Source organism: Hyaena hyaena, unplaced genomic scaffold (assembly GCF_003009895.1).
Source record: "Hyaena hyaena isolate Hyena2069 unplaced genomic scaffold, ASM300989v1 scaffold_299, whole genome shotgun sequence".
NCBI lineage: Eukaryota > Metazoa > Chordata > Mammalia > Carnivora > Hyaenidae > Hyaena > Hyaena hyaena.
The window spans coordinates 243384-258252 of record NW_024080930.1 but is presented as its reverse complement, the minus strand read 5'-3'; the positions used below and the strand labels follow the sequence as shown (position 1 = coordinate 258252).

The window sequence follows — 14869 nt, the reverse complement described above, 5'->3', positions numbered from 1 at the left end:
CTGAGCACACTGTGTTCAAGGTTTAACTATGTTACATCATGTATTCCTTTTTATGGCTGAATAATATTCCATTGCATGCATATGGCACATTTTGTTTATCTATTCATCAGATAATAGGCATTTGTGTGGTTTCTCCTTTTCCCTACTATAAACGAGGCTGCTATGAACATGTGTGTTGAAGTTTTTGTGTAGACATACTTTGTTTTCCCTGATGGGTAGATATTTAGGATTAGAACTGCCAGATTGTGTCATAACTCTATGTTTAACACCTTGAGGAACTGCCAAACTGTTTTCCAAAATGACGGCACCATTTTACAATCCTACCAGGAGTATAAAAGCTTCCAATTTTTCCCACATTCTCGACAACATCTGTTATTTTCTGCCTTATTGATTAAAGCTCCCTCCATCCTTTAAGCTTCCCACACCAAAACTTTCTAAGAATTATCAAAGCATTAGAAGCAGTAGGGACACATTAGAAGCTACCTCCTCCTGTCCCCCTCAGGATGTTCTGGAAAAATCTCCCCAGTGAAGCATTCCGCTGTCCCCACCATCCCCAAACTTCACCTGCTGCTCCTCATTCCTCTTCCTCAGTTTACTCCCTAATAGTTATTAGCATTACCTGCCAAACTGTATTTGATTTGATTTGGAAGTCTGTGTCTTCCATTCGATTACAAGCCCTGCCATTTATAACAGTGTGGCACACGGGAGCCACTCACACAGTTGCTGAATGAATGGATAAAAGAAAGTACAATGAGCCTTAGTGCCTATCCTATGTTTATTCTGAGTTATAACAAATTATTATCTAACATAAACTTTGGATCAGTGAAAAGTGATTTGAAAAGAATTAAAAAGAATTTCTATGTGGTGATAGGGAAACAAAAAAACAAAATGAAACAAAAAAACCTTGAGAGGAAATATGTATAGTTGTCCTTATATTTAAAAAATGTCATAGGCTTGGGGCACCTGGCTGGCTCAATCAGTTAAGCATTTGACTCTTGATCTCGGCTTAGGTCATGAGGTCATGTTGATGAGATCAAGCCCCGTGTTGGGCTCTGTGTGGACAGCATTGGGCCTGTTTGGGATTCTTTCCTTACCTCTCTCCCTGCCCCTCCCTGGCCCGTGGGCTTTCTCTCAACATTTAAAAATTCCCAAACATTTAAAAATAAATGAATAAAAATGTTATGATGACACAGGCTTGTAAATGCATGGAAAACGAGTGAAAGAGTATGTACCATGTTACCAGTGGTTGTGGGGCATGGCAGTGGGGGGGCGGGGGGAGGACACTGTCACTTCCCATACTTCTAAGCTTCTATGTCAGTCTTTTAAAGAGAGATGTTTAAAAATTCCATAATAAAAGTATAAAATTTAGAAAGACAAACAAAATACAAAGTAGGAAAAAAAGGTATTTTCTCTTTCTTAAAAGCAGAAGACTGCTGAGGTGCCTGTCTGGCTCAGTCAGAAGAGCCTGCAACTCTTGATCTTGGGGTTTTGAGTTCATGCCCCATGTTGGGTGTAGAGATTACTTAAATAAATAAAAACTTAAAAAAAAAAAAAAAAAAAGCAGATGCCTGCTTAGGAATTCCAAGTTCTGGGGCACCTGGGTGGCTCAGTTGGCTAAGCGTCCGACTATGGCTCAAGTCATGATCCCGTGGTTTGTGGGTTCAAGCCCTGAGTCAGGCTCTGTGCTGACAGCTCACAGCCTGGAGCCTGCTTTGGATTCTCTGTCTCCCTCTCTCTCTGTCCCTCCCCCTGCTCATGCTCTGTCTGTCTCTCTCTTTCTCTCAAAAATAAATAAACATTTAAAAAATTAAAAAAAAAAAGAATTCCAAGTTCTTAGTCCATTACTATTATTGTGTTTCTCAAGACCACCCATATGCGTTTACCCTTTCATTCTCTCTCTTTTTTTAAAAAGGTTTTATTTTTAAGTAATCCCCACACCCAACATGCAGCTCAAATTTATAACCCTGAGATCAAGGAGTCATATACTCCACTGACTGAGCCGGCCAGGTGCCCCAACCTTTCATTTTCTTAAAGCTGCAGGGAGCATCGCCAGTTCCAAGGGTTAAGGGCATACCCACAGACTGTTGAGACCCCAGGACTGTTTCTGTGTAGGTGAGCACTCGGGACTTGGAGAGGAGTTAAGCCAACTCTAGGAGATCAGATTTGTGACTGAGTGGGCCTCTCAGCACTTAAAGAACAGGACTTCACTCAATTTTCTAAAGAATATCTCTTCTAACATGTCTAAGAAAATGGATCACTCACTTGAACCAGCTGGTGACAGTCATCATCACGTAGAGGGAAGCCAAAAAGAACACGAAGTGGAAATAGGAATAGCTATAGACGGTGCCTCTCTTCTCATCATAAATGACCCGCGGTCCCTCCTTCACGTTCTGCTGCTCTTCAGTGTCTGTGAATGACAGAGTGAGCACAAGCTCATGGAGTGAAAACTTGCACACCTGCCACTTCAGCAAAGCCACACTCACTATCTTCAATCCTGGGGGCTCTTGAGTAGAAAAAATGTCAAAAGCCATCCGTAACCGCATCCACGTCCTAAGCACAACCCCCAACCCCAACCCCAGAACTCTCCTCCACAGAATGAGTTCCCTAACATCACATTCATTTGAACAGAGCAGAAGAGGGCCCTTACAAACACAAACCTATGATAAGTTCAGGTGATGGTGAGAGAGCACACCCGGGGTTCTGAAGCCCCTGACATGCTCCGATCCAAGACATTTTCCAAATGTTCGTTCTTGTGAAAAAAGTACTTCCTCCTCTAAATTTCCCTGTATAATTTAACTTACATGTGAACCCCAAAAAAATTCACATTCTGATTCCTGCCCACTAGAATATGAACACAAATAAAACCCAGCAACCATTCAGGAAGAATGTGAAAAGTAATATCAACGGTAAACCAGCTTTGGAACAAAAGTTTCCTCTTACCATTCAAGTAATTTTGAATCCCAAATCCCTACAGACTAGAGCCACAGGTCCCCAGCACCACAAGGCTGAAAGGAAGGGAAGTTCTCTACTCACCCTCTCCATCGGGGCCGAAGCAAAAACAACACCGAGCCACCTGGAAGAATAAACCCAACAAAGTCAGGTGGCTTGCATCCTGCTTTTCTACCTCCACATCACTAAAGCACTAAAGGCCATCTGTGTGATGTGTCAAGCCTTCCCGAGGGAACTGTATCCCAGGTTCTGAACTGAGCACATCTTTCCCTTCCAAAGGATTTGATTAAGCATCTGTTTTCCCAAGTGCTCTTGTGCTGCTGATAGGAAACACAACATACATGGAGTTGGGCCATCTACACCCCTCAAAAGTGCTCACTGAGTGACTGCTCAGCTACTTTGAGTGCCGTAAGCAGCCTCTGGATGGCAGCTCCCAGGTTTCGTCTCAGCCACAGAGAGTTACCTCACCCTAGAGCAAGCTTTGCTGCTACATTAAATGACTGCTCATGGTAGAGGGGTAAAGGCCCAGCCACTGACCCTTGGGGACAGCTCTAATGGGTCCTATCTGCTCTGGAGCACCAAAAGGGTCAACAGAGGCTATGTTTGGCCTCCAATGCCCTTTGACTTCACCCTCTGCCCAATTCTGCTTCCTTCCTCTTCCTTCCTTCCACATGTATTGGTCACTAACAGACACTCTGCACATCAACTTTGCCTTGGCAGCTGCTTTTGGAAAACTCAACTTGAATCACAGGGTGAAAGAGACAGACCCCCACTCTCATGGAGCACACTCCTGGTAATGATTTGCTCTACTTACTAGGATTATTATCCCGTTTGCAGGTAAGGAAAGTGAGGTCAGGCAGGATAAATGACTGGCCCAAAGTTATAAAACTAGTTTAGTGAGAGCTGGGATATAAATGCAGGAAGGGAAGTCCAAGGTCTGCGATTCACAAAAGGCAGTAGGCAGCATGTGAAATGTAGGAGATGGAGGAGGTGGGGAATCAGAAATGGCAAGGCTATGAGGTCTGGAAGCAGGAGGCCCACCTCCATTTCCTATGAAATCAGGATGCTCAGCTGTCTGCCGCTGTGGGGGAAGGGGGGGCCAGGGACTGGGATGGACAGGATGCTTTCCTTTGAAGACTCTTTGGTACCTTTTATTTTTTAATTTTTATTTTTTATTTTTTAAATTAAAAAAAATTTTTTTTATTTATTTCTAGGAGAGAGAGGGAGAGAGAGAGAGAGAGAGAGAGAGCGCGAGCAGGGGAGGGTCAGAGAGAGAGGGAGTCACAGACTCTGAAACAGGCTCCAGGCTCTGAGCTGGCAGTCAGCACAGAGCCCGATGCGGGGCTCGAACCCACGAACCGCGAGATCATGACCTAAGCGAAAGTCGGACGCTTAACCGACTGAGCCACCCAGGCGCCCCTAATTTTTATTTTTTATAATTTTTAAAAAATGTTTTCTTTATTTCTGAGAGAGAGACAGCATGAGCAGCGGAGGGTCAGAGAGAGAGTGAGACACAGAATCTGAAACAGGCTCTGAGCTGGCTGTCAGCACGAAGCCTGACTTGGGGCTCGAACCCACGAACCGTGAGATCATGACCTGAGCCAAAGTTGGACGCTCAACTGACTGAGCCACCCAGGCGCCCCTCTTTGGTACCTTTTAAACATGGTACTATGTTTCTGAACTATTCAAAACAATAAACTAATAAAAAAATTGAATTATGAAAAATTACTACATGATTGCAGAAGGATTCTGGTAAACGGGGTTTAAAAAAACATTACAAAAACAAAAACAAAAACAAAAAAACATTACATGTACCAAGACAAGGGAGGAAATGCTGGGTCCTTGGCACTTTCTATATTTTTACTAGAAAGAACAGAGAGCCAGGGACAAGGACACAGGTGCTTGAGCCTTTGTCTCCTTTATACACCTCAAGGCTAAGCCCCTGGTTCCCTACTACATCAGGGAAACTTCTAATAAAGGGATTGGCCTTGACAGAATCTTGGATCAAGGTACACAGTCTAATCATTCAGTGGGCTCAAGACATCGTACCCTGGGGTCCCAGTTCTTCTGAAGCTTCATTTAGCATGAGAAACTACCAACCCTCTCTTTCAAAGGTATATCCTGTGAAACGTGATCAAAGGAGAGCAAACCAACTTCCGTTGTGCATGTTCTTCAGTTCAGAAGGAAACACTGAGCCATTTTCCTTAGAATGAGAAGGAAAACATCCTCTTTAAATCTAACTTAGAGACTTGCTGTTCTTTGAGTTTGCGCTCTACACAATCGGGACATTGAAGCCACAGCGGCACAACCGCAGCAGGTGGTCACCCAGCCAGTGGTGAGAACAAATGCCTGCCTTCTAGAGACCATTCTCTTCTGTGCAATAAGCAGTAGCCTATTCAGACTCAGCACAGATTTCTCCTTTTTCAAGTGACATCAAGTGCTGTGGAATGCCACTGGCAGACTGACAAGCCTTCACAACGTTCACTATCTCTAGGTCAGGTGCAGGAAAGACCCTGCCCAGAGATGCAGCTGCAGAGGAGAGTGCCTGTATCTGCACAAAGACCAGGGCTCTTCCATCCGGGGAAAACTATCAGGACACGGTCTGGGGCCGGGGGCCAGGAAGGGCTGGCAGCAGGGCCAGGAGCCAGCAGCCGTGCTCTCGGGCAGCAGCGTTCAGGAACACAGACTCTGGAGCCAGGGTGCACGGTTTATACACCAACCAAACAAAAGTTGAAGTAACTTTTCTGTTTTTTCCCCTCTGTAAAACAGAGATCAAACCCCTTACTGGGTTTTTATGAGGATTAAATGAAATCACAAATGTAGTGCTTAGAACAGTGCCTGGCATATAGCAAGTGCAGTAAGTCTCAGGCACCACTGGAACTTTGCGTAATCCTTCCATTCCTGGGCTCAGGGTTCAGTCTTTTCCTGGCTGCCTCCATTTGATTACACCTTTCCTGACCTTGGTGGATGTTCCATCGAGGGCCCCAGTGAAAGACTCTTGCACAGGTAAGGAAATAACAGACATTCTGCTGACAGATAGGCATCTGTTCACCCTGATTCTCTGGACACCTATCGTTCACAATTCTTTACTCAGTGAAATGCCCACCTGATGGAACGGACACACTTAAATAAGCTCATGGACTGACACTGCTCAGCAGTGCAGCATGGAGCAGATGCTTGTTCCTTCCCTTCTCTATCTTTTGCTCCTTCTTCAGAACAGCTATTACATATAACTTCATGGTCATGCATGTACGGAGGACACAGACAGATATATAACACAGAACAATGGACTAGAAGTTAAAAACAAAACAAAACAAAACCCACACACATTTCCTGATGACAGAGGAAAAGAGCAGAGAGCAGCCTGACCAAGCTGCCCAGGCCTCTGGTGGGAGATGGGCAGCAATGCCCACCAGAGGCTAATTTTGTTGGAAGAAAGTCAAAGGTTCACTTGAAATCCCCATAGTATCTACAAGGCATTGTTTTTTTCTGTATAAAAAAACTGTATTCTTCTTCAAGGAGAAAAATGGGATCATGGAATGCAGATCAATAAAGATGCAAAAACACAGAAAGAGCCTTCCTAGAAAATGAGTCTTCTGTGATGAAACAGAACAAGGGGAGGAAATGAACTTACTTCCAGTTCAGGGGCTGCATATCGGCCCTGCAAAGCATCAGAACTTGACCTTGTCGTCGATGTCAAGCTAAGAAACAAACAAACACGTTATATCACATCAAAGGGCAGAGACGCCTCCTCACACTGGGCCATTCTGGCTGCTTAGGTCTATTTCAGTACCCCACTTTCTTCCAAAACTGACGTGTCATTTTTATAGTTCATGTCTTTTTACATGGATTGCATTAGATCATTTTAAACAAAGAGAAGTCTGCAGATGAAGAAATAAGAGATCTTTTGGTCCTATTATCTTGGGTTTCAACTCTCCTCCCTCAAACTGCCCAAAATATTTTTCTGATTTCCCTTTTATCTTTCCCCTGCCTTTGACAAGTCTTACTTAGAAGGGATAGAAATCAACAAAAGAACCCAGGGACAGCGGTTTTAAAAAAAAAAAAAAAAAAAAAAAGCACAGGCATGAAAATCAAAGGTCATAGTTATTTACACTGATAACCTTTGGCAGAACAAGTTTTTTTCTATTTGCAAATTCAATACAGTAGCTGTGAGTGTGATTAAAAAAAATTCTTCCTACCACTCTCCCTATACCTCGATAGGTAAGACATTATAAAATCTAGTTTCCAGGGGTAAAAAAGGTATTTCTTCTGGGGGTGGGAGGAGGGAAGAAAAGGAAATACTTTAAGCAAACAGAAATATATACGATATTTAAGGTTCTAGCTAACTCTATAAATTCATTCAGCAAATATTTACAGAAGGCCTACCGTGTATAAGGTCCTGTTCTAACCCCTGGGGAACTTAGTGAAAAAGACAACAACCTCTAGACTCCTGCACACAAGCACGCACGCTCGCATGCATGCACGCACGGACACATCCTCTGTGCCAGCCTGGAGGCGGGCAGGAGGCGTGGCCACTGGACAAGCAGGAATTAGCGGATTCATTTCAACCAACTAAACCCCAAGAGGTAATACTGCTTTCTCTGCCCATTCTCATCCTCTTTCTCCAGGAGAGAAGAGATCAATGAGATCCACATAAACAATAAAAAGACTTCCTCGTTAAAAGGTCCTCTGGGATCGAAGCGCACTGCTTCTTTTGTGAGCCACTCAAGCCACATAGCACCATTTTCATTTCTGCTCTGAACAGATGGATGCTAATCGAGGTGCACTCCACTCCCACTTCTTAACCTTGAGCCTCATCAGAGGAATTTTCGAGATACTTCCTGATGGTTGTGCACCCAAGAAACACACACACACCTTGCTCCTGCATGTAAGAGCATGCTGTCTTTTCTGCACGTAAATTACAATTTAATGTATCATTTCTGGGGAGGAAAAGTTAACTTCTTAGAAAGGAATGACCTGCAATTTTCACCTGAAAGAAGATATTCCTTCTTTAAAAGGATTAAAATAAATATTGCATTTTTGTAAATTCTTTGGAATAAAGTGGTTTCAAGAAAAACAAAGCTTTTGATTCTGGCACCTCTGTCACTTTATTTCTATCATCAGAGAGCATTAAACTAACCTTTTGTTCTTCTAAAAATACCTGCATTCAGTTTATTATTGACAGTGAATGTCTACAAATAGATGCCACTATAAAATATTATTATCATTCAGTCGTGGCCCTTACCCACAAAATACTCTTCTTGGAATTACCGAAGAAACATCTGTTTTCACAAACTCCTTAAAAGCCTAGGAAATTCTTATTGTCTGCATTCTATTACTCAGAGCCATCTGTTTGGTGAGCACAAGACGAGTTGCTAAACAACAATCCCTGGATTATGTATAACCTCTTCCTTTCCAGGGCTAAGGTATGAGCAACTTTTACCCAGTGCTTCCTGTGAGGGTGGAAGGAGACGGACGGCATTTGGTTGGGACAGTGCTGCACCATACAGATAAGTCATAGCCTATTCACTATCTCTAGCCCTCACTCACAAAAAGCCAGCAGTGCCTTGCAGTTGTTGTGTCGCTCAAAAAAAATACCTCCCCTCCAGCCAACTGCCCCCTACCACTGCCGTGCCCAGGGCCTCTTCCATATTGGCAGGATGAATCAAAATGCAGGTGGCCCTCAGCATCTGCTTTCGGAACTGGCTGAACTCCCCCAGATCAAAGAAAATTGCCATAGAACATGTCCAGACTTTCCCGCTGGAGACCACAGATTCTGCTCCCTGACGAACTTGCAGGGCCCTGTAGGGATCCCCATGACTATTCCCACCCTTGTGTGAGTAAGTTCAGTTATGTTCCTGTTGTACAGTATAACTGGTGATTCACAGCTCCGAAAGGAGACCACAGTCCTATGTGAACTGGGCGGGGGGAACACCATGACATGTTCCCTAATACAGAACCAGGAAAAAATTTTTAAGTTTATTTATTTTTGACTCATCTCTACACCCAACATGGGGCTCAAACTCATAACCCTGAGATCAAGAGTCGCATACTCTTCTGACTAAGCCAGCCAGGTACCCTGAGTCAGGAAGATTTCTGATAGGTGAGGGAGTGGTAGGATTCCCAAAATAAAGGTTATATATGCTTTCTCTCTTTTTTTTTTAATTCATCTTCCTTTCTTAAATAAAAGTTGCAGACACAGAACAGACCAAAAGAATAGATACCTTGATTTGCCAGTTCTTCTCAGCTGAAGCCAATCTTCTCTCCAAGTCTCTTACCAACCTTCTACTTAATTCTACATGGTCTGCTCCATTGCCATGAAAGTTTCATTTTGAACTAGCAAGTTGATTGACATTTAATAAAGATTTTAAGTTTTTCCAGGTGGTTCAGTCAGTTAAGCATCTGACATCAGTTCAGGTCATGATCTCACGGTCTGTGGGTTCAAGCCCCGCGTTGGGCTCTGTGCTGATGGCTCAGAGCCTGTAGCCTCCTTCAGGTTCTGTGTCTCCCTTTCTCTCTGCCCCTCCCTTGCTCACTCACTCTCTCTCTCTCAAAAGTAAATAAACATCAAAAAAATTGTTTTTCAAGATTCTTAGCTTTTCCAATTTTATATTCAAATTTCTTAATGTTTAAATAATAAAGTTATTTTCCTCATAGGCATAGTTAACACTGAAATTGCCAGGACCATTTTACTGCACAAATACCTCCCAATAACAAAATGAGACAAGTCATATAGCTTATCCTTGTACCTCAGAGAACGACTTGACACTCTAAGCAATCTTAGGGACATAATCAAAAATGATTATGAACCTGCCTTTCTCAGTACTCTAGCACAGGAGACTCAAGCAGAAGGTTCCTGAGACTGGGGGCGGAGAATCACAAAAAGGGGCTCTATGCCCCTCAGTTTCCTTTTTATGTACGACAAGAAGATTGAAGCTGACTGACTCCAGGATCCTGCTCAACCGCACATTCTGAACTTGAAGCCAGCAAAAATAACAATTTCAATCAAAATCTAGAGACCAGGGATGCCTAGGTGGCTCAGCAGTTAAGTGTCCAACTCTTGAGTGTGGCTCACATCATGATCTCACAGTTGGTGAGTTCAAGCCCCACACTGGGCTCTGTGCTGACAGTGTGGGGCCTGCTTGGGATTCTCTGTCTCCCTTCCTCTCTCTCTGCTGCTCCCCTGCTCACACACACTCTCTCTCTCTCCAAAATAAATAAATCAAACATTAAAAAAGAAAAAAATCTAGAGACCAAGGACAGGATTAAGGAATAGTTTGTGGAGATGGGGGCCTATTACAGCAAAGGTCCAGGCCCAAGGGGGTGTGGGGGGGATGGATCTATAGAAAGAGCCATTGGGGAAACTCCTACATTGGGCCCAAGTTGTGACACTTCACAGCAATGATGCCTGGGTACATAGAAGGGGCAACTGGAGAAAAAGTGGCCTCAGTTGGAAAGCCAGGGAGTACGTTTAGGTTGGGCCCTATTTCAAGCTAAGACAGCAAAGATAAAACATACTCATAGTGAGTCATGAGAGCTCCCTAAAGAAGCATGTATGTGTGTGTGTTGGCGGAGGGATGGTGGAGCTGGCTGGCTTCCGATAGGGGAGGAGATAGTGCAGTGAGCCTTCTAGGACCTTACAAAAAAGTTAACCCTAATCCCAAGCAATCATGGGCTTTCAGTGAAAATGTGTGATTTCTTCTTGTAACATTCAAACTACACAGTTTCAATCTTCCTACAATATTTATCTAGAATTCTAGATATTCCTTTTTTTAAAAAAAAGGATCCTAGATATTCCTGCAATCATTTTTTTTTTCCTTTTTGGAGAGAGAGAGAGTACATGCAAGCTGGGAAGGGGCAGAGAGAGAAGAAAAGAGAGAATCCCAAACAGACTGCGCCTTCACTGCAGGGCCCATTGTGGGGGTCAATTCCATAAACCATGGCATCATGACCTGAGCCAAAATCAAAAGTTGTGTGCTTAATGGACTGAGATACCCAGGCGCCCTTCCTGCAATCATCTTTAAATGAGTTTCCACCCAAGCAATGTAGCCTCTTTTTGTAACATTTTCCAATCCCTCATTCCTCTGAGTGTGAGAAGAAACATAATCTCTAGGAAGTCAAGATCTGAAAATGTAGGGGCGCCTGGGTGGCTCAGTCAGTTAAGCATCCGACTTCAACTCAGGTCATGATCTCACGGTTCATGGGTTCGAGCCCCGTGTCGGGCTCTGTGCTGACACCAGAGATCCTGGAACCTATTTCGGTTTCTGGGTCTCCCTCTCTCGGAACCTATTTCGGTTTCTGGGTCTCCCTCTCTCTCTGACCCTCCCCTGTTCGCTTTCTCTTGCTCTCTCTCTCTCTCTCTCTCTCTGAAGTAAATAAAATATTTTTTAAAAAAATCTGACAACGTAAACCGGGCTGCCTCCCTTCCCGGCAGCATTCTCCGTCTGGAGGCTCTCCGGGGCCGGAACTCACTTCCCTGGAAGCTCCCAGACACTTGGCCACAGAGCTCTCAAAGCTGACTCCTCCCAGAGAACACTAATTACCCGACGCCTGCGGGGCGCTTTCTTTGTCCTGGGAGAAGAAGCTGCCGGTCACAGGGAGGTTCACAGGGACTGTGCTGGTGCCCTGCGTCCCACAAACACTCACGGGGCTCCCGGTCACTCTGCGCTCCGCTCATGTAGATGCTGCTTAACGCCCCGCCCCCTCCCTCCATCAGGTCTAGTTCTAGTGATCAAGAACAGATTTAAGTAGTGCACTGCTACTCTTTCGGGAATATCAGACCAAAAGAGGTGAGGTTTTATTTATCACCTCTCACTCAAGGGTGGTGATGAAAATCCAACAGGGTGAAAAGTCCATACTGCAAACAACAGCATGTGGCACTTCTATCAGCAGAGTAAGCAGAACTGTCACCCCCTTCCACTGACGGATCTATATAGCAAATCTATGTCCTATTTCATTTAAGCAGCATGTGTGATTAGTCATTCTGCAACCCACAAAACCTTATAGTTTTGCTCTGTCAAATATCTTTATAGGTTTTTTAAATAATAGAAAAACAAGAGAAATGCTACCTCACTGGATCTCTTTGCATTGCTGGTGGGGATGCAAACAGGTGCAGCCGCTCTGGAAAACTGTAGGAGGTTCCTCAAAAAATTAAAAACAAAACTACTCTATAACCCAGCAATTGCACTACTACGTATTTTTCCAAAGGATACGGGTATGCTGTTTCAAAGGGGCACATGCGCCCCAATGTTTATAGCAGCACTATCAACAATAGCCAAAGTATGGAAAAAGCCCAAATGTCTACTGATGGATGAATGGATAAAGGAGAAATAGTATAAATATACAATGGAGTATTACTCAGCAATCAGAAAGAAAGAAATCATGCCATTTGCAACTACGGGGATGGAACTAGAGGGTATTATGCTAAGCGAAATTAGTGAGTCTGAGAAAGACAAATATCACATGACTTTACTCATATGAGGACTTTAAGATACAAAACAGATGAACATAAGGGAAGGGATGCAAAAATAATATAAAAACAGGAAGGGGAACAAAAACATAAGAGACTCAAATATGGAGAACAAAGAGAAGGTTGCTGGAGGCGGTATGGGAGGGGGGATGGGCTATATGGGTAAGGGGCATTAAGGAATATACTCCTGAAATCATTGCTGCACTATATGCTAACTAACTTGGATGTAAATTTAAAAAAAAAAAAAAGAAATGCTACCTCACTATAAAACAAAAACAGCAACAAAAATAAGTTATCCCTAATACCATCACTATTATAAGGTTGGTGATTTTTTTCTATATAAATAAACACAACTATATTTTATTTTTATTCAAAAAAATTTTTTGAATGTTTATTTTTGAGAGAGAGAGAGAGGGAGAGGCAGAGTGTGAATTTGGGGGTGGAGGGGAGAGGGAGACACAGAATCCCAAGCAGGCTCTAGGCTCTGAGCTGTCAGCACAGAGCCCGCCACGGGGCTCAAACCCACAGACTGGGAGATCATGACCTGAGCTGAAGCTGATGCTTAACCAACTGAGTCACCCAGAAACCCCAGCTATATTTTGTTTTTAAAATGGAATCTTCTGTCATTAAATTTTAGTAATCTACTTTCTCCTTACATAATTTGCCTATATTTTATACATGCTAATACAGGAAAAAACTGAGTGATATATGATGAAATTAATCATGCTGCTACATTTCCCCCCAAAGCTCAATAACAACTGACTCAGGAAGAAAAAGCTTACTCAGAAAAAAGGAGAGCTGAGAACTGGCAGTTAACATTTGGGTGACTTTATGGTTTTCCTGAAAACATCCATGGACTTGAGCATGAATCCCTTCCACTACTTTGAATATAGTAGGTACTCAGTGAACAACTATGGAATTAATAAGAAGGAAAGGCCGAAATGGTGACCATGGTCCTTTCTGCTGCAAGAAGGAGAATCTGTCACTATGTCAGGAACAGGATAAGAACAAGTGTCACACACCATCACTGGAACAACCACCTGCAACACAAGCAAGCTTTTCATGGCTTGATGCATGACTGAGCAGGTCCTCCATACCCAGTTCCCACGTATCCAAAATGTCTGTCGGTCCCTTTCTAATGGGGAGTGTGAGAAGCTATAAGAGAACGTGCCAACAATTCTCAGAAAGACAGTTTATTTCTATAAGCCAAGGAAGATCATAATGTACCTATGCCAAGCTGAAATTTGTATACAATGAAACATAACAAACACAATGTTAAACACAGAAGTAAAACCTAAACATGAAAAAGTCACTGTCAAAGGAAGCTTAATGATCAGTGAAATAGGTATCAGCATCAGCAACTAAGTATTTCTACCTGTTACTTTTCTCCCTTGGGCAATCTTTTAGCTATTTTAAGTAAGGGGGCACACACTCTACGCTAGCATGTGAACTACAGCCTGCTTTAACAGCACTGTGGGGTTTAGCATAAAAGAAAATGGATGCTTCCTGTCTTTCTTGGGCCAAACACAAAATGACCGCGTGTGTACTGCTCTGTTCTTTTTCCATCAGCAGCAGAACAAATAGTATTTCCTTTGGATTAGAAAGCTGCCAAAACATTCTGGCACATACTATCTCTTTCCTGCTTTGTATTCTCTTGCCTTCCAATAATGCTTTAGCAACTAAAAGCCAACCGTGTCCTCAAGGGATGTACTATGTATCTAATTTATTTACCCACATAAACACAAGTAAGCAAAGTGAAGTCCAAACACTGAGCTTCCATACTGTGATACAAACTTTTCACTTCAGGCTATTTTTCTTCTTCCTCAGATGCACTTTGTTTTGCTACCTCACAGTTGCTAAACTTACTTCAATTTTTCTCCGTGCTTTTAAAGTCTGCAAAGATGGCTTCAGGTACCTCCTAAGACTTACCATGAATATAAGATGCACACGAACAAGAGAGTAGTACCTAGTCCAGTAACCAAGTTTTCATCTCTGTACAGGTCTTGACCAAAGTCTGGCACACAGATTGTAACGTTCTTCCCATGCTCATCCAGAACTTACAAGGAAAAGACAAAGTAATCACAGTTAGTCGGAAAAGTTCTTTATAACTCACAGACGCATTCATTTTGGGAAAACCTGGGTAGCTTTAGATGAGTGAAGGCTTATCATTGGAAACTTCTCCACAGTCCAACTTGACTCAGACTAGATTGTTGCTATGTCAAAGCACCCCCTCCCACCTCAGCACCCTCTTAGAACAAGGCCCTCAGATTCCAGCTGAGCACCAAAGGGTTCTTCTGTTCCGTGATGTAACAGAGTCTTGTCTTTTCAGTACTATTCAGTAACATTAGCTCCATTTTTCAGTTGACTCAGCAGGCTCTGAACAGAGGTAGTATGCAGACATTCGAGAGTTTCCACTGTGTCTATCCTCCATGGAAGAGGGGTGAGGCTACT

At 43.2% G+C, this 14869-nt stretch overlaps 1 protein-coding gene across 1 annotated transcript in view; it reads right to left on the bottom strand.

Moving 5' to 3' along the window:
* SERINC5 (serine incorporator 5) overlaps positions 1–14869 on the bottom strand; it is a 102541-nt gene that overhangs the window by 4881 nt on the left and 82791 nt on the right. The window contains exons 8-11 of the mRNA XM_039247470.1: positions 14348–14474; positions 6584–6650; positions 3034–3073; positions 2263–2407 (exon numbers count right to left, since the gene is read on the bottom strand). Of these exons, the coding sequence (XP_039103401.1) occupies positions 2263–2407; positions 3034–3073; positions 6584–6650; positions 14348–14474 (379 nt within the window). The remainder of the gene's footprint in view (positions 1–2262; positions 2408–3033; positions 3074–6583; positions 6651–14347; positions 14475–14869) is intronic.